We start from the raw sequence: 18,330 nt of genomic DNA on the forward strand, positions 1-18,330 counted from the left end.
AAGAGAAGATAGACACCTTGATAAACTCACTTTAATGCAGTAGGAGATGCAGTTGTCTTCGTAATGCTTGCAGCATCTGTGCCTTGGTCCATGCTTGCATCTGGAATCAGACCAGGGAAATGACACTAATTGTAACTATAGTACGTGTGCATATCATGCATCACTTGGGGTGCCTGCGCATGCGTGTGTGCACACTGTGCATGAATGTGCTGAAAATTCTTTAAAACTTTCTCACCAATGAAAGAAAAGGATATCACTTTCCCCCTAAATGGTTACAGCTTTTTTTTTTATGATATACAGAAGCAAAGTTAAGAGGCTGTCATTTTTATTTTGTCACTAACACCTCATATAAAACATGTGATCACAGTTAAAATCCCCGGTGGTGGAACAGAAAGACGATGCTGGCAATTATTTATGAGTGAATAAGAAAAATATGTATACGCTGTCTATATACACCACCAAATTTTGGGAGCTTTAAATCTCTTGTTGCAGAGTATGATGATTATAAATCATCCGTGAAATCAGCACTTGAACAAAATCATAATGAGACTGTGTTCCGGTGCAGTAATTTATACCTAATTATATTTGAGAGGAAACATCTGGAAAAGAAACCTGATAAAGTGTCAGAATTCAAAATTCAGTTATTAAAATAAATATGGAAATAGGAATCATGTGGGGACTCAGGTTATTTGTGAGTTAACTGTAAACCACTTAAAGTCTGGTGTTTCATATAAACACTGCCGCCAGGACTACTGTTCTTGTGGGGTACTGACCCCATGACCCCTCATTCACCCTTGGCATAAAAATGAAGTGGACTAATATGCCTCCCGATCGCTCTCCTTTTCCCTGAAGGGTTCAAGTTCTAAAGCAGTCACTCTAATGTCTTCCATGCTGTTTCTGCAGTGGGAACACACAGACTCTTCTGGGTACAAGTGTAGCTTGCAGAGCGCCATTCTGGCTCTGCACCTCTCCGACCCATGTGCTAACTTGCGAGCAGGACCTTTCAGAAGGCCGCTTCTGCACTGCAGCTGGGTCACACAGGCAGCCTCTCCTGGCCAAAGGTGACGGCATCCGTTCACTCAGACATAAGCCCTCTGTCATGGGAATGATATGCCGTGTCTGGCCATATGCAAGCACGGAGGGAGTAAAGCTGGAGCGTGACCAGAGGTGAAGAGAGTTCTGCCTTGTGCAAACCATCACTCTTCATACGACTAAGCGTCCTCTAGGCCGGGTTCTGCTACCGGAGCTACTTCAGCAGCCAAGTCAAGTACCAAAGGAGGCAGTGCTGTCATGTGACCTTTCCTTGCACACTCAGAATGGCTCCCAGTGACACAGAGTGCTGCTTCCAAACGTTTAGCTTCACTTTGCTATGATTCTGTGAGTAGTTTTCACCTGCGTGGGCTGACCATTATCTGCTCGGGCAAGGCCGCTCATGACCAGATCAGCACTGACTGCAGGAACCATGCATGGTCTCCTCTTGTTAGCCTCTCAGTTACTTCGGTTAAGGGGAAGCTTCTCTTCGCTTCACTCAGGTAACCCAAACCTAGCTTTGCATTTGCTTAACTGAGTTCACTGGCACACCTGTCCTGCCCCATCCTTCCTTTCTTTGCTCCTATCTTCTCTGTACAGTGCAGACTAATATGGAGATAGAAAACCTGATTCATCCGAAATGCAGCTGTGTCTACACAGGCCAACAGGCAGTTCTGCACACGCCATTTCTTTACTGTCAACCCCAGGTAACAGACAAGGATTTTCGGAAGAATGGTGTTTTCATCGCTTGTCCAAAGTCACAGGGCTGCTAGAGGCAAATCAAGAGTCAAAGGTAGGCTTCCTAATTTCTCCCTACAAATGATCTTGTTTCTCTCAATGTTGCCTACTCAATCTGTTCTCTCTCAAACATATCACTGCCCTGTTCGTTTCAATGGCTGTCATAATTTTAAACCACTAAATTAATTTCATTAAATGTCTATGCTAAAATAAAAATGAATGTTCGAAATGTACAGATTTCTCTTTCTGTATAGCAAACACATAAACAGTTCATCCCAGAGCCCTAAACCCTCCTACTGCTAGGAAACATCCTTTAGTCAAGGTCTGCTCCCTCCTCCTGTATCATCCTGATTCTCTCAGCAAGCATTCTCTTGTTCCCACGGTCTGACAGCCATGGAGCACAAACCATGTGTCCTGACTCCTCCCTTCTCAAGCCTCCTTAACTCTGCCCAGAATGAACAGAAAATGTTTTTGCATCCATGAAAATCTGTACTAAAGGCATCTGATGACACCGTCCAGTGAGGAAGAACAAGGAGCATTCCCTCGCCATCACGTCCATTTTATAAGGTCTAGGTATGGGGCTTGCTGGAACAAAAGAGTGACATCATTCCCTGACCAGGAAATACAGGCCTCAGCATTTAGAGGCTGTGGGAGGCAGGGACACTGGAGGCAGGGACGTGGGAGGCAGGGACGTGGGAGACAGGAACATGGGAGGCAGGGACATGGTGGGAGACAGGGGACACAGGAGACAGGAACCGTGTGGTCACTGGGACATGGGAGGCAGGGACATAGGAGGTAGGGACACATAAGGCAGGGACAGGGGGGCAGGAACATGGGATGCAGGGACAGTGTGGCCACTGGGACAACGTGCTCACATGGAATCCACGAGCGTCCTAACCAGTGCGATTATGTTCATCCCTCTTGGCTTTCCCTTGTGCCTCTCCCTCTTCTGCTCCACTCTGGCATACGCGGTCTCTGGTGAGCAAGAATGTGTGGGAATTTCTTCCTTCCCCACAATGAACCTGGAGGAGAGAGCACGGGGTCAGTCATCTTCGCTGCTCACTTTGTTCAGTAGGAAAAAAGCTTCAATACAAATACAGTTTAGAGAGGTTTTTAGTTAAAACATTGTTTTCACAACTTACATACAATTATAATACACTCTAAAAAGGATTTTAAAAATCTGAATTTACTTGACATGCTGATATTTTTAAATCAAATTGATCAACTACAATATACTACAGGACTTCCATGGGCGCTAGGACATCTTTAAGGTATCACAGGCTTTAAGTTTTTCAAGAGAAGCAGGCCAGTTTGCATCCACAAGTCAATCATAATTACAACTGAATTGATGTCTCATTCAGAGTAGAACTAAGCTCACACCTGATAGCTATTAGGTCCAAAGTAGGCTCCCAACCCTCCAGTGACAGCTTGGGCCCAGCTCAGGCTGAACTCTGACCAAATAAACCCAGGGATGGCTACTGGATAAACAAAGGCTTACACTGGGCCTTCCTCAGACACTTGTCAGGTAGAGCCACAACTTCCCTCATCTCCCCCTACTGCGGGGCATCTGGTGCCCTATTAGCACTTATCTGTAACACGCATCAAAGGTCCTGGCTCTTCTGGTCCAGGAGCCTTCCCCCCCCTCACACACATACGCACTGTTCTAAACTTCCAGGCTGTTTCAGTTCACAAACTCCATCCCAATCATCCACCTGCTCCCTTCAAAGCCAACAGGTCTCCCTACCTTCCCACCCCGCCCTCTGCCTTTTGCTATTCTCTCTACACCCCAGGAGATAGCCATGACAGCTTTTTATTTCCCCAAATAAATCTTTCTTTCCACCCATGGAGTGATCTAGTTTGGTGGTTTCCCTGCACTCTCTCTTACATCAGTATCTTTCCAGATGAGCAGTGGCATTAGGAAAAGTCCTTTGTACAGGAAGGGACTGTAGTCCCCAGTAAAACAGCGTTAACTTAGCCGGGTGGTGGCAGCGGCAGCGGCAGCAGCACACGCCTTTAATCCCAGGAGGCAGAGGCAGGCAGATCTCTGAGGCCAGCCAGGTCTACAGAGTGAGTTCCCGAACACCCAGGGCTACGTTGAGAAACCTTGTCTCGGAAAAAACAAATAAACAAAATAACAAACAGCAACAACCAAAAATAATGGTAACTAAAGAATAAAAGCAACCAGAAATACCGACCTGTCTTCATATCTTTAGCATTGTTATTATCATTCAAATCTACGTATTTTTCTTTGGAAAAATCAAACACACAGGAGATGACCATTTGTCAAAACAATTGAAAATGTTCCGACCATCAGCTAACACTGGAGAAGGGAGCTTTCTCAGAAGGTTCAATTGAAAATGTTCTGACCATCAGCTAACCCTGGAGAAGGGAGCTTTCTCAGAAGGTTCACAGTTTTAAACCCCACTATAGGAGTCATTGCTGTTACAAAGAACAGCTGGACTTTCTGAAGGAAATCCCACCCTCTGAACTTTCAGAAAGTCTGTCTGTATCTAAACTATCAATTCAACAGAGGATCAATATCACTCCATAACATTCCGGACTGAGCCCTGTGACAAAAAGAAAGGGAAAACGTCTTGTTGCCCGGAAGCTGTAGGACTCTCAGCTCCTCTCCAGCACTCTGTCTGCCTGCATGCCGCCGTATCCCACCATGACGACAATGGACTGAACCTCTGAGCTGTAAGCCAGCCACCCCAATCAAATGTGTTTCTTTATTAAGCGTTGACGTAGTCATAGTGTCTCTTCACAGCCATAGAGACCCTAACTAAGAGAGCAAAACAGGGACAGTGCCAACAGACATTTTAGAAATGCTCCATCATCTGATCCCACGCCACAAGAGCATGAGTGAACATGAGGGACCAGCCTGAACACAGAAGTCACACCGTCAGCAACCACTACCACAGAGCTGTCTGTCTAGAGGCTGATCTCTCGCTCACTGAGCCATGCCCCTTTCAACACCTGCACTGGCTCTTCTCCCATGGTCCTTCCCCTTGCTGCTAGCTATTCCAGTGCCATCTACTGCACAGACAGATAATCTGTCCACAAAATTTCCAGAGGAGGTTTCCTAAACTGCAGAGCTGTTCTTGATATTCTCATCCTGGAGAACCAGCTTATGACCTGCTGAGTACATGCAAACTCCAAGGTCAGCATGTGGCCAGACTGCTGATAACTTCAGTGGCCAAGAGACTGGTCCCCAAGCAGGTATGCCAATGCCTTGGTGCTGCTCTTCTTGTACGGACTCTCTACAAGTCTCAATATCTTTATCTGCTTTTAAAAACATCATCCCTCTTCCTTCTGTACTGTCAGTCATTCTCCTTTCCACGGGGGAAAGAAGGATTCGGTGAAATAGACAACACTTAATTTTTCACTTAATTTTTCTCTCACAGCATCGGACTTCTTTTTGTTGAAGTCGAAGTAGTCTTTACAGTTCCCCTGGCTTATTCTTCATCTTTACTCCTATCTACAACTTGGAAAGTAGCATGCTAGTTCTGGCTGAAATATACAACTGAAAAATCCGGCAATTATAATGAATACTGCCTTCTCTGTAGACTCTGAAGGCAGAGATGCATCTAACTCACTCATCAGTGCTCCTCTGATCCTCGGAGTAAGAAACAAGACAATCTTTTAAACCTTCTAGCACCGAGGCACACCCTAACTTTTCTGTCTAATGCTTGCAATGAATGCCATCCTCCCAAACTTCACTAGGCACGTCCTCTATGGACACTGAAAAATAAGACGGGTAGCAGCTATGACACAACTGGGAAAATGTGGGGTTGGATGTCGGACGTGCAGTGAGATGTTAGTGAAACATGCCATTCAACACATGACAGACAAACTTCACAGAATGCTGCAAAAAATTAACCGCCTACATCATGAAAATGCTTTGCGCTATAAAATGCAATAATGGTGATAACTAATGTTTATAGAATATATATAATTGGCCAATTACTATGCTAAGAGATGAGGTAAAAACCGCTCCAGGAGCACGTAGGGCCTCCTGTGCTTGACAGTCCATAAGTCCCACTGCAACTCAGTCTAGCAAATCACTCAATAAACTATCCATTAAGACAAAGAAAAACTATTGCGACTTTTAAAACTGTTGTCAGATTAAAAGCTAAGTTAATAAATCTTTATTGTAATTACACTCACATTTTTAAAAGATTGAGTTAACTTGAACCTTCTCTCAACAGAAAAACAGAATGTTACTTACCTAAGTGCAGAAAACGTAAAGCCTTTCAAACCATCTTTGCACCTAAAACAAAAATTTGAGATCATAAAATGACATGTTTAGGAATATACAGTAGTACAGTAAATGGCTTTATCATCCTAGAGACGGTTTAGTGTGTGCAACCTTTTGGTAATGACACAAGCAATGACAGCTGCAGCGAGTCACCTTGCTCACTCGTATACCCAAGCTCTCCTGTGACACAGGAACAGAGCTCGGGGCTCAAGCCTCAGACCCGGGGTTGAAGACAATCTTCAGGCCCCACCTGGATCCCTGGGGCTGCTTTCCCGTGAAGATGAACAACAGCCACTCTCTGAGTACAGATGCCAACTCAAGGCCCTGACTTCTCGCTCATTAACTCAGTAGGTGCGATGCAGCAAGGAGCAGTCAAAGAGGCACAGAAAGGCTGTAAGTTCATTTCAGCCACAGAGAACACACGACATGGGACAGGAACTGAGTGAGACTGGGAGAATCCAAACAGTAGTTGCTGAATATGTATCATCCTTGGGCAGTCCGGGCCTTCGTTCATGCTCCGTCTGATGACAGCACAGCTCTGCAGTTCGGCTTTCGTGCATTCTTACTTGCATGGGGGCTCAAGCCCTGCAACAACCTCACCTCAGGAGGTCACGGGACTAACAGACTCACAGGACTCAATTCCAGGGGCGGGAATTAACCATCAGGCATTTCCCCTTCTCACCCTCCTGCTATCGTATTGTCTCTAACTGGGGAGGATACAGGCTATGTTGTAATTAAGATTCTCAGATTAACAAAAAATACATAAAGACATCAGTTCTCAAAAGCCACTCATGCAAAAATGATTATATCCACAAAGAACCTTTGTGGATATTTATATTCAGTCATAAAATTAAGGATATTTATTTTCAAAATCTCTTAAGAATCTATAAAGATTAGTGATACAATGATGGTCTCATGAGAGCCTAAATTTAAAAAGTATATCTTCAAATATAAGTGGGCAACTGATTCTATTCATTACTTGTATGATAAGTCATAAAGGAAATACACAAAATAATAGACTATCTTAAAATTTACAAAAATGCATTTTAGTGGATGTGACCTAGAAGCTTAGAAAATATTTAGGCTACATGAAGATGTTATAAAACATTGAAGTATTTATTTCAGAGGTCATGTTACCATACATTTCAGTGGGAAATGTAACTGTAAGTGTATATACAGAATGGCCATGAAGGCAGAATAATTTATAAATTAAACTAAAACTGTTTTTGTGCAAATTACATTATTAAACTTCTTAACCTTATCTTCATCCATCAGGAGAAAGTGTTCACAGTAATTGAAAACCCGTAACCTACATTGTTGCAGTGGTGAAGGAGCAGGCATGGGACTGACGGACTAGGGAAAAGAAAGCCACAGATCAATTAAAAGATTGTGTACATCTGGGAACCAATTTTGGCTTTGAGCTGTCACTGTTGAAAGACAGTCATTTGTCTGTGCAGTGTTGGATAGTTGAAAGATTCTGACAGTCGGTCTGGTCAGCAAGGCATATTTGTGACCCTACACAATACATTTAACTGCAGAGCAAACATCACAAAGTGGTTTTCAAGCATAAAAGGAGAGTGTACAAATGAATCTGCAACTTCATGATGATGTAGTCGGGTTCTCCAGTAGGGCCCTGTGGGGAGCCCTTCACACTGATAAAGTCCTAACATGTATTCAAAGGGGCTATTCTTTCTTCCTTTCATGTGTACAAGGTTTGTTAAGGTGATTGAGGGTCAAAGGAACAATAAAGTAACTATTCCTGTAAGAAGAATGTTTAAAATGTGGTCCCATATTTTGACATTGTGTGTATTGTATAGGTATTAGCCTAACTCTGAAACATTACTGAAATCTATGTTAAATGAGGAAAGCATGATCTAAAGATTTCAACAGAGCCAACCCCATTAGCAGGTCCTCACTTTGCTATGGCCTGGGTGATTACAGTGCAGTCAAATCAAGTCTCCACTTCAGGGTTTGCTCAACATATACTGGGCATCTACTATGCATAGGAACTGGCTTAGGTTCCATTATGGAGCCACGGACACAGAACATCACATTCTCCCCTGACACCCTCACTGGAGGAGACACTAACAAAAATCTACAGCACAGATAACTGCAGTGGCATACCCCAGCAAGGAGTCCGGAGAGAGGGCCCCAGCCTCACCACGGGCGAGGATGAACCTACCCTGAGGGCATGCACCTAGGGGAGCTGACTCTGCCACCACACCAGAGGCAAGTGGCCCCAGTGGCTAGGTCTGACTTGCCTGGCTAACACCCAGGCCTACAACTGGGCCTTGGGTTGACCTGCCCTAGTGTCTACCCCATCTAGGTCGTGCTGAAACAGATGGACGGACTGGTACTGTGGATCGCACCAACAAGATCCCCAAGACAAAGCTCCCAGAAGAGCTCTGGTGAGGATCCAGTGAAGATGGGGTACCAAACACCAGAGGCCTTGACTAGACCAATGAATGACGAATGAACAGTTGCCAGTTAGGCTGATACAAAGGAGTATACTCCATGACACACCAAAGCCTCCAATGTCATCAGGATGGATGAGGAGGCTATGGAGAGTCAGGAGAGAAGGAGAAGAAGAGATTTTTCTGTTTCTGGTCTGTTTTGGTGTGGTTTTTTATCTGCTTTGGTTTATTGTATTTAATATTGTTCCTGCATTTTTGTGCTTGCTTACTTTGTTTTCTTTCATGGGGGAACAACAGGGATGGGAGAGGGATATGAGGGGACCGGGAGGTGAACAGAATTGAAGTTCATGAAACCCCCAAAGATTCAATAAAGAGAAAGAAGAATAAAAAAAAAAAAAAAAAAACAGCACAGCTGTGGAGGGAAGATCTGGTGAAGGCCAGACTTTTTTCTGTCAAGTAGAGTCTCTTTAAGAAGGCAAGGGATAAGTCAGGCGGTGGTGGCGCACACCTTTACTCCCAGCACTCAGGAGGCAGAGGAAGGCCGATCTCGGTGACTTCGAGGGAAGCCTTTTCTACAAGAGCGAGTTCCAGGATAGGCACTAAAGCTACACAGAGAAACCCTATCTTGAAAAAGAAAAAAAAAGAAAAGAAAAAGGAAAAAGGAAAAAAGAAAAGGCAAGGAATGATAGTCAGGTGGAAAACTTTTAAGGAACTGAGAGAGGGCGCTTCAATTTGAAGTAACAAAAGCAAAGCAAGGTTGAGACCACAAAGCAGTGAGGACAGGCTACTGTGGTTCCTAGAATTGGAGCAGAATAGGGGAGTGACGTCATGGTAGGAAATGTGGTCATGGAGACAAAATGGAGGGCGTTTTCTACCATGCTACGAGGCACCTCTGGGTATGGGGAGGCCTTTGGAAGGATCTCGGCAGTGCAAGAGGTCTTAGGTCACATGAGAATTATTTTGGCTGCTGGGTGGAAAACAGACAATAGGAGGGCAGAGTTAGAAGCCACGGTCACAAGGAAAAAGAAGAAAAATGTGAATGTATGTCAATCATGAGCTGCCAAAATTTCTTGGTAGTTTGAATGTGGGGTAAACGAGAGAGAGAATTCACCAGTTTGTCAGTAACAGACCTTTGGAGAAAACAGAACACAATGGCCATTTACTGATGTGAGGAACGGTACAGGACTCAGGGAGAAAATGAAATTTGTCTTGGATATTTGAAGTGTGAGATGAGCCTCTGCTGAATGAACCGAGTGTGAAGGATGCAGGCAGCTGGCTCTGCAAGGCTGGGGATCATGGAAGAGGACTGATTCATTTTTGTGTAGTATGTAAATTCAGGAGTCCAGACACAGTCATAAAGAAGGAAGCAGGACACATGAAGAAATGTTATGTGTGTGTATACATGATTTACCCATACACTCTAGCACCAAAACTCACACCCATTTCTTCTAATAATATCACCTTCTAGTCTCATTCTATTTTCAAGTGTCCACAAAGATAATGCTCATGCATGCCTACACTCCTATTTAGTCTGTGCAGAAGATACAAACTAATTATAATTCAACAGATGTTCTATTTGTGCAAGGCTCTGTGCTAATATAAGGTATAATAAGAAAAAGAGAGTAAACTCAAAGGAGAAAGGGGTTTCCATCTCTGCACAAAAGCCTCTGTCGATATACTGCTATTACCAAAGGTGAGGGTTGGAATTGCACATTACATCCCAGATGCACAGTGAGGCCTAATACTTATGTTACTAAAATAAAATTCTTGATCAAATGTCAAAATTTTGAGTTATATGCACAAATAACAGTAAAAAAACAATTCTGCACAGAATGCTTTTTCTCTCCCAAGCTTACTTAACCCCGGTGAAAAAAACTTCTGAGATTTTGTGATTGTCATTACAATACCAGCAGGTGTCACTAGAGAACCGCCCTGGAAGACCTTATACCTAGGAAGCCACCTTTTTGTAGCGCTTTCCTCTTAAACATAGTTTTTACAGGGAATTCAAAATGTCACTAGCAAAAGCTTACATTATGCTTTGTTAAGTAAATATCATGATATTTGAGTTTTGATGTTTCTTTCTATAGTTCTGTAACTTCACAAAATTATAAAGCATTTAGTGCACTACTCCTTTGCCCATCCAGCACGAGGGAAACTGGCTGCTGTGAGCTGCCTTTCCAAGCCACTCTGTGTTCTCCCGGAAGCTAAAAACAATGCCAACAGCAACAAAAAGCATTGTCTGCTCAGTTTTCAACCACTGGGTGAATGCAATCAATATAAAATATTTCCTAAGTTTCACTTATATTTCTTCAGAACAATGCATGGCATAAAATCTTGATATTTGTAGTTATAGACACTAGTCATGATTTGTTAACTAACCTTGAGAGAACTGTAAGGCTAACACACACACACAGAGACACACATACACACACTATAAGAAAGGGACATTTATGGCTATATTCTGTGCTGTCTTCTGGTTGAGACTCACAGACTAGCATCCATGAAACCGAACTGTGGGCTAGTAGTAGACACGCCCCCTTAATCTACTCAATAATCGGTAATTGAGCATCTGCTACACAAGGGGTCCTTGCTGAGAGCCTGGGGAACGCAGGCAGTTTTATATAATGCCTTAAGTACTCAAACCATCACTCCAAACCTTAGATTTCTCTAGTATTTTATATCAGTTCTTTAAATTATCTGACTGCCTCACAGAAACTTACATGAAGGCACAAATAAAGATCAAAAAGGAAAGACAAATTAGATTTCAGATGCTTGTGCACAATGCTAATTTTAAAATATTTTATTTTGATAGTATTAATGACTACTGGTATAAAAAAAAGCTACTTCATTTTATGAAAGCATTTATTGTGTGTGTGTGTGTGTGTGTGTGTGTGTGTGTGTGTGTGTGTGTGTGTGTGTGTAAATGCCACAGTGCATATGTAGAAATCAAAGGACAGCCCTCAGGAATAGGACTCTCCTTATACCAGGTGGGCCCTGGGAACTACACTCAGGTCTTCAGTCTTGATGACTGGAGTCTTTGCCCACTGAGCCATCTCTCCAGCCCACAAACGTAATTGTTTTTGAAAGGAACTGCTCAGAATTCAGATGTTAAGATTTCAACTAGTGTTATGGGAATAAATGACCAATGATAAAATACAGTCATGTACGACTGAGGTTTTGAATTTTTTTAATTGCCGTATTGTTGATAATAAAATCACAAATTAATTGGAATAAATCCAACAGAAAAATTTCAAAGTTAAGAAAGAATAATTATCTACTTATATGCCTCAAATTTAGGGCATATAATTGTTTTCACACCAAAGAGAACTTGTGGAGGTGGAGAGCTGGCTCAGTGGTTCAGAGCACTTGCTGCTGTTGCAGAGAACCTGGGTTCAGTTCCTGGCATGGATACAGTGGCTCACAACCATCCGTAAGCCCAGTTTCAGGGATTCAACACCCTTTGTTGACCTCCATGGGCATTAGGTACATGTGGAACACACACATACACGCAGGCAAAACACTCAAATATATAAAGTAAATAAGTTTATAAATGCAATTGCATGTAGTTTGCTTTTAATATGAATTAATTTTTTAATCTCGCATAATAAAAGGGTTTGTAGTGCCTTTTCCCAACTCATTTTCAAAGGCAGAATATATCTTAGTACTAAATTATAATTCAATATATGAAATTTTACCAATAATTGTGTATTTTATCTCATTTGCCTACCATGAAAATAACAAGAAAATTAGCATAGAACAAATTTCATTTTATGTTTTAAAATTTCTTAATCATATATGTATAGCTAATATATTAAACTGATTGCTTCAAGTTACTATTCAGAAGCTGTGATGTATGAGGTTAAAACATTACCCCGCCTAAATATCCACAGCAGGATCTTCCTCTCACACCTACTACTGTTCAAACAACTAAACAGAGCTTCCTTTCAGCGTACATACACCACTTACCATTAAAAAAAAAAAAAAAAAAAAAAAAAAAACAGAATAAGTAACGAGCTCTTATTGTAAGTTCCTCACACACAGCAATCCAGGGCTGGGAGAGCAACAATTAAATCGAGAAAGATTGTTTTGTTTCATCATGAGCAAACCTAACTCAAATATTCTCAATAAATCGCCTCCGTGCACGTCAAGTGAACCAGCAATACTGCATTTGACTCTGATAGATACTGTACTGTACACTCACTCCATGCCCTGGAGCCCTGGGGACTGGGCTGGTCCCCCAGAACTCAGAGAATGCTGCTGAGGCAGGCAGCATGCAGGGAACCAAATGACTGAGTCCCCAATGATTACTGCGCACTGCCTTCTGGTGTGTCCCACACACAAATTAGAAACAGTTGGGCTTACACGCACAGGGACAACTCCAACCGAATCAGATTTCTCCTTACGTTTGGATGAGCTTGAATGACTTTTGCTTAAAATCCACACCAAAGGAACGCAGTGCTTCCTTCCAGCTTCAGTCGGTGGCTTAGGAGCCAAAAACCACCCGAACAGAAATGTCACTAAAGATACATTTCCATCTTGTAACGGGCTGTGATGGCAGCAGTGGGGAAGTCTGAGGAGGATAAGGAGCTGGCTGCAGCTTCCAGGGGGCTAGACAGACCCTGCATGAAGTGCACCGGTCATACCCGCTAGCACTTGGCACACCAAAGGTAGCGCCGAGTAGGACAGAAATGGCTTCCATGTGAGTCCTCGCAAAATGTAGCAAGTGACTCAAATTCACAGCACTGGCTAGAAACAAAACCATTCACAGTAAATGAAGCTGTGCTAGGAAATCAGGTTTTAAATGACCTCAGGAATAACAAATACTCTGCATTTTTCTTCTTCCACAAGTGATAAAAAAGATAAAATGTTTTTAATTAAATAGAAATTCTTAAAACATATTAACTTATTTCAAATGTACATTGTATCTATGTCATTAATATAGCGATTGGGTTTTCATATTGAATAAAATGAACTGCTATTTAAAATATTAACGTTAGTCTCTCGTTTTTCAGAAATGTATGTTTATTTAACCCTAAAGTTCAAATCTAAGATAAATAAAAAATAAATGAAATATGCATCTTTTGGCATTTCAGCAGCTTTGGGAAGTTGCTGTTTCCTGATGAACCTACGGATTACAATCACCCTAAATGACAAAATATCCACATAAAATGCTCCAATTGACTTCCTGTGAATAATTTTCCACATGCACAATAGAAACTGGGAAAGTCAGGCCACATTGAAGTCTTACTGGACAAGAGAACGGTTTCAGCAATGTAAAACAAAAACCAGAATTAAAGTACATTACATTTTACAGATGAAGACACCAAGGCCAGAGAAGGGAAATGCCCCCAAACAGTTTGGTTGCACCTCACACCAGAGAACAGGAAGTCCATCCCAACTGGTTAGCTCCCTGGCTTGAGTTCCAGTTGTGAAGAAGAAAGACCAGGGACAAGTAAAGGATCTGAGAGTACCCAAAGGAAACCACAGACCCAAGCACGACATCGGCTGTCATTCAACTGGCACTAGGCAAACTTCACAAGCAACAAAGGGCATGGAGAGATTTAAAGGGACAGGTGCCGAGCTCCTCACTTTCAAGCCAAGATTTGCCTGAAAGCATGTCTTGATCAGGACTCCATGCTCCCTGTCTGTACCTGCCTCCCCTCTACGACAGCCTCTTTCCACACCAGAAACAGAAAGCCTCGGTCACTGCTACTGACCTACCAAGAGCACAGAACTCGGGAACTCTGCCAGGGAGGCTGAAGGATGTATGGAAGCTTGTGTTATGAGAAACTCTCCACATGGGTCTCATGCAGATGCATGCTACAGCTTGGGAACAAGAGGGCTGGGCTAAGGAAGAACAGAAACAAAATCTCAAGGACTTGTACCAACAAAAGTTTATTCTTTGCTTATGCTGCATATGTGGGAAGGGCTAGCTATGGCAGACTAGAGGCCATCTTCATTTTGTATCAGAGTGTGACAGAGAGATGTCCATTTGGAATGAGTGTGAATTGTCAGAGGAGGAAGAAAGAATGAAGAAAACCAGGCTCCTGCCCCTAATTAAACGTAAGTCCCTTCCACTTAGATTCTTCAGCCAAAGCACATCACAACTCCAGGGACAACGGCATCAGGAAAGAAAGTGCTGGCTCTCCCACGCAGGCCCCACAAAGGGTTGTGAACAATAGCACCTGTCTACCATTAAGGCCAAACACGGAACTGCAGAGAATCAATTATGTTTATTTGGAATCTTTAAGGAAATTCAAAACAAAATTCCATTTTCTATATAACATGACACCATTAGTCAGTGTTTCTCACACTAACGTTAAGCAGGGTGATTATAGGCTTTTGTATGGCACATTAGTTAGGAATTACTTTCTAGTGTATGCGCACACTACATATAGTCTAAGCTGCCTTCTTTACAGATTTTTCAATCGTTCAGACATTTCAGAACATTCTGATTACACTCTACTAGCAGATAGAATGCATAGTAAAAATATGCTGAAAAAATTAAATCTATGTAGAGATTAAGAAATCTATTCACTGTATAGCAATTATATTCCTAATTGAGCAGCAAGTTTCTTCGATTCATTTTTCCAGCAGGCTCTGAGGTTTGTCTATCTTGATTTTCAGTTTTTGAAACCATTAAGTTTTGAATTCAGTAGCGCCTAGGACTCAAGCATCATACAAAGTTCCTGGCCTGTCTCCATACTGACGAGCTGGTTCCTGCTCACACCTGGACATGAACACGTGCATCCGAAACAGGGGGCACCAGTCTCTTCCTGGGCAGAGGTGTTTTTAAAACCCCAAGTGAAATAAACTGCCATTGTAATCTGAAACAGTCAAGGGTAAGAGGCAAGACCCCTGCTGGCAGGCATGTTCACTACTGTACCAGGAGCTGCAATCCAGCGAAGGGATGCGAGGGTGGCACTCGCATGCTGGGACATTGCTGGAGTCAGGGTATCATTTCTTCACTCACGCAACCCTCAACACTGCCTACCACGCAAGTCCTCACGCTCTCTGCCGGTGTCACAATCCAGAGAAGTCGTCACCCGGAAAATGATACCGGGTTACAGAAAGTACTTTAGTATGCAGAGCATGGCACTAGTAAAGCACAATGGAGGACCCCCCAACCTTGGCTTTAGTATCAAGAAGGTCAAGGCACAGCATAAAGGCAGAAGTGGAAACAGAAGATGAAGGGATACATGTGATTTGGAAAAGGGGTAACTGGGTATCAGGAACAGTGGGGGGTTAGGATGTACAACCTGGGGATGAGGAAATGTGGGAGAGGAACTGGCACAGACTGCAAAAACAGGAGTGAATTTCACCTCTAAGAGAAGGGTCCATTGATCTCCCTACTCAAATGACCCAATTATTTTTTTAATATAATCTCATTTAGTAATAGCTGTTGAAATAGCAACCTACCAACTAAATTCTGAAAGCAACAATGTTAAAATATAAATCTGAAATCAACAGATATTAAAACACCTAAAATATCTATTATTCCTTTATTTTGTTTTTAAGTTAAAAGATGAAGCCACCCACTCATCTTCATAGAATTTAATGTTTATCAAAAGATGTTACATAAAAAGCTCAAATAAAGCTAAAAATAATTCAAAACTACAGCCAAAGGAACATATAGAGATAAAATATCAAAACATAAGTAACTAAAATTATTTGTAATAAGTCAAAAAGCTCCAGTGCTTTAGCACAGTAAACACGATCTAATCAGGCATTCAGGTAGGCTGCCTCCTACCCCCACACAGAGAAAACCCTCATTTCAACCAATACAATATAGGTCCAGACTTCACTATGTGTATGTGGCTGCTAGCAACATCAATTCTTGAGTGGGAAGAAGGAAGGGCAATGAAAAGTGTCGTGACAGAGGGAGAAGCTGCTTTCCCGCCCAGCATTTGTAATCAACACTACACCTAAAGAATAATGAAGCAAAGGTGATTTGTCTAAACAGTTACTCATTTGTTGAACAAGTAATTATCAAGCCCTGAGTTAGAGTCAGACCAGAGGCAGCAGATTCATGAGCAGGCTGTACCAGATTCTCCGGCTGAGAATGTACACAGCCGTCTATTCCATACGGCTCAAATGCTACTATCACCGCACTATTGTTACAGCCCCGCAGCTACAGGCGAAGACAGCACTGCAACTGCCGCCTTACACAGAAGGCAAAAACAGTGAACGCTCCTGACTCAACGCAAGCTCCCTGCCTTAAAGCTTGTGCTGCAACAGACAGTATCTTCCTGAAATCAATAACATATTGGCTTCACCATGCTTTGTAATTATAGGCCTCTTTCAGAAATACATATATAATCAGACTGGCACACAGTGATTTACAAACTGCAAGCAGGTACATGTAATATAAATTGTTAAGTGAAACTGGGACTCAGACTGAAAACAAGTTCATGCTTGTAAGCACATGAAGTCATAAACCATGGCAGAGTCACGTGAGAGAATAGTATTCAGCAATGTAAACAGGGCAAGTAACTTTGTAAAAGTAAGCATCTTTAAAAACAACAATTAAAATAAGGGCCACTCAGTTAAAGAGACACTGTATCTGATGCCTGCCATTCATATGGACTCTGGGAAAGGGAAACCAGCTCTCTAGCGAACGAGAAGCAGGGGTGGAAAATGGCAATGAACGAGCACAGGAAAGCTTCGGGGACGGTGGGAGGCTCTAGCTTAAGTATGGGGTGCTGACAACAAAAAAGAAGAGCTAAACACGTAAGCAGTTATACACCCAGGAGCAGTCACTGAGTAGAGGATTAGTAACCCTTAATGAAGATGCATGACTGACAAGGGGCCCGGGGAGAGAATAAGCCATGAGGACAATGAGAAAACAACTCTGGAAAGGATTCAGCAAGGGAGAAGTGGAGCAGCTTCCTGAAGCGCTGGCTCCTTCTGGGAAGTTCTCCTGGGAAAGGCATGGACGCTGCACATGAGACTGGGATGTGTGTGGGGGGGGGGGGGGAGTGTGACAAGGGGCTAGTTACAGCACCGTGTTTGGAGGGTAGCTGGGGGATGACAGGATGGGTGTCTGGATAAAGTTTTGTGGAAGCAGCTGTCTTCTTGCAGGCATTTCTTCCTCCTCCTCTACCTTGTTTCTCCACCTCCTCCACCTCGTGGGCATGGAAGTGAAAAATAACAGCACCTGAGCTCAAGAACCGGACACTTGGGGCAGTGCGGGAGTTTTAGTACAATGCCTCTAAGCACAAGGGGAAAAGAAGAAGGAAGGAGGGAGGGAGGGAGGGAGGGAGGGAGGGAGGGAGGGAGGGAGGGAGGGAGGGAGGGAAGGAGGGAAGGAAGGAAGGAAGGAAGGAAGGAAGGAAGGAAGGAAGGAAGGAAGGAAGGAAGGAAGGAAGGAAGGAAGGAAGGAAGGACAGTGTTATGGTGGGAATGGCTTAGCACAGTGTGGGAAGGGAGCCCCTTTGGGACCTGAAGAAGCTGAACCCTGTCACCAGGGAGGAGAGCCTTGAGGGAAAAGCAGGCAGAAACTGCTCTACACCACATTTGGGAGGATATGACAAATAAGTCTGGCTTTATTCCTGACAGCTGTGGCATAACTCACAAATTTATAATGAAGCTGCTGGCAGAGCAGCCTGTGTTGGCCCGAAGGGAATGTGGGAAATAAACCCAGAATTGGGAAGGGTTCATTTTTAGTGCTCAGCAGCTTTCAGAGCTGGACGTCCTGCTGACATTTCTAGCTCAGGAAGCAAAGCCTTTCTCAATCTCCTCCTCACCCCACTTAAAGACTGGTCTGAAAACCACCTTCCCCAGACAGCAAAACACACATTCTGGAGACTCATATCTTATATCCATATTTAAAGTGCTTATTTAATTTACTCCATTCAAACCATCTCTCTTTACACAATTAATACAAAACTC

General features: G+C 43.0%; 1 protein-coding gene across 2 annotated transcripts in view; it reads right to left on the minus strand.

Annotated features, from left to right (window-relative positions):
• The window catches only part of Tmem135 (transmembrane protein 135), a 220,711-nt gene that overhangs the window by 13,197 nt on the left and 189,184 nt on the right, over nt 1–18,330 (minus strand). For both annotated transcript variants that reach the window (XM_057756487.1, XM_057756486.1), the window contains exons 7-9: nt 5,996–6,037; nt 2,643–2,789; nt 31–100 (exon numbers count right to left, since the gene is read on the minus strand). In XM_057756487.1, coding sequence (XP_057612470.1) covers nt 31–100; nt 2,643–2,789; nt 5,996–6,037 — 259 coding nt within the window. The remainder of the gene's footprint in view (nt 1–30; nt 101–2,642; nt 2,790–5,995; nt 6,038–18,330) is intronic.

The sequence above is a fragment of the Chionomys nivalis genome, chromosome 23 (genome assembly GCF_950005125.1).
Source record: "Chionomys nivalis chromosome 23, mChiNiv1.1, whole genome shotgun sequence".
NCBI lineage: Eukaryota > Metazoa > Chordata > Mammalia > Rodentia > Cricetidae > Chionomys > Chionomys nivalis.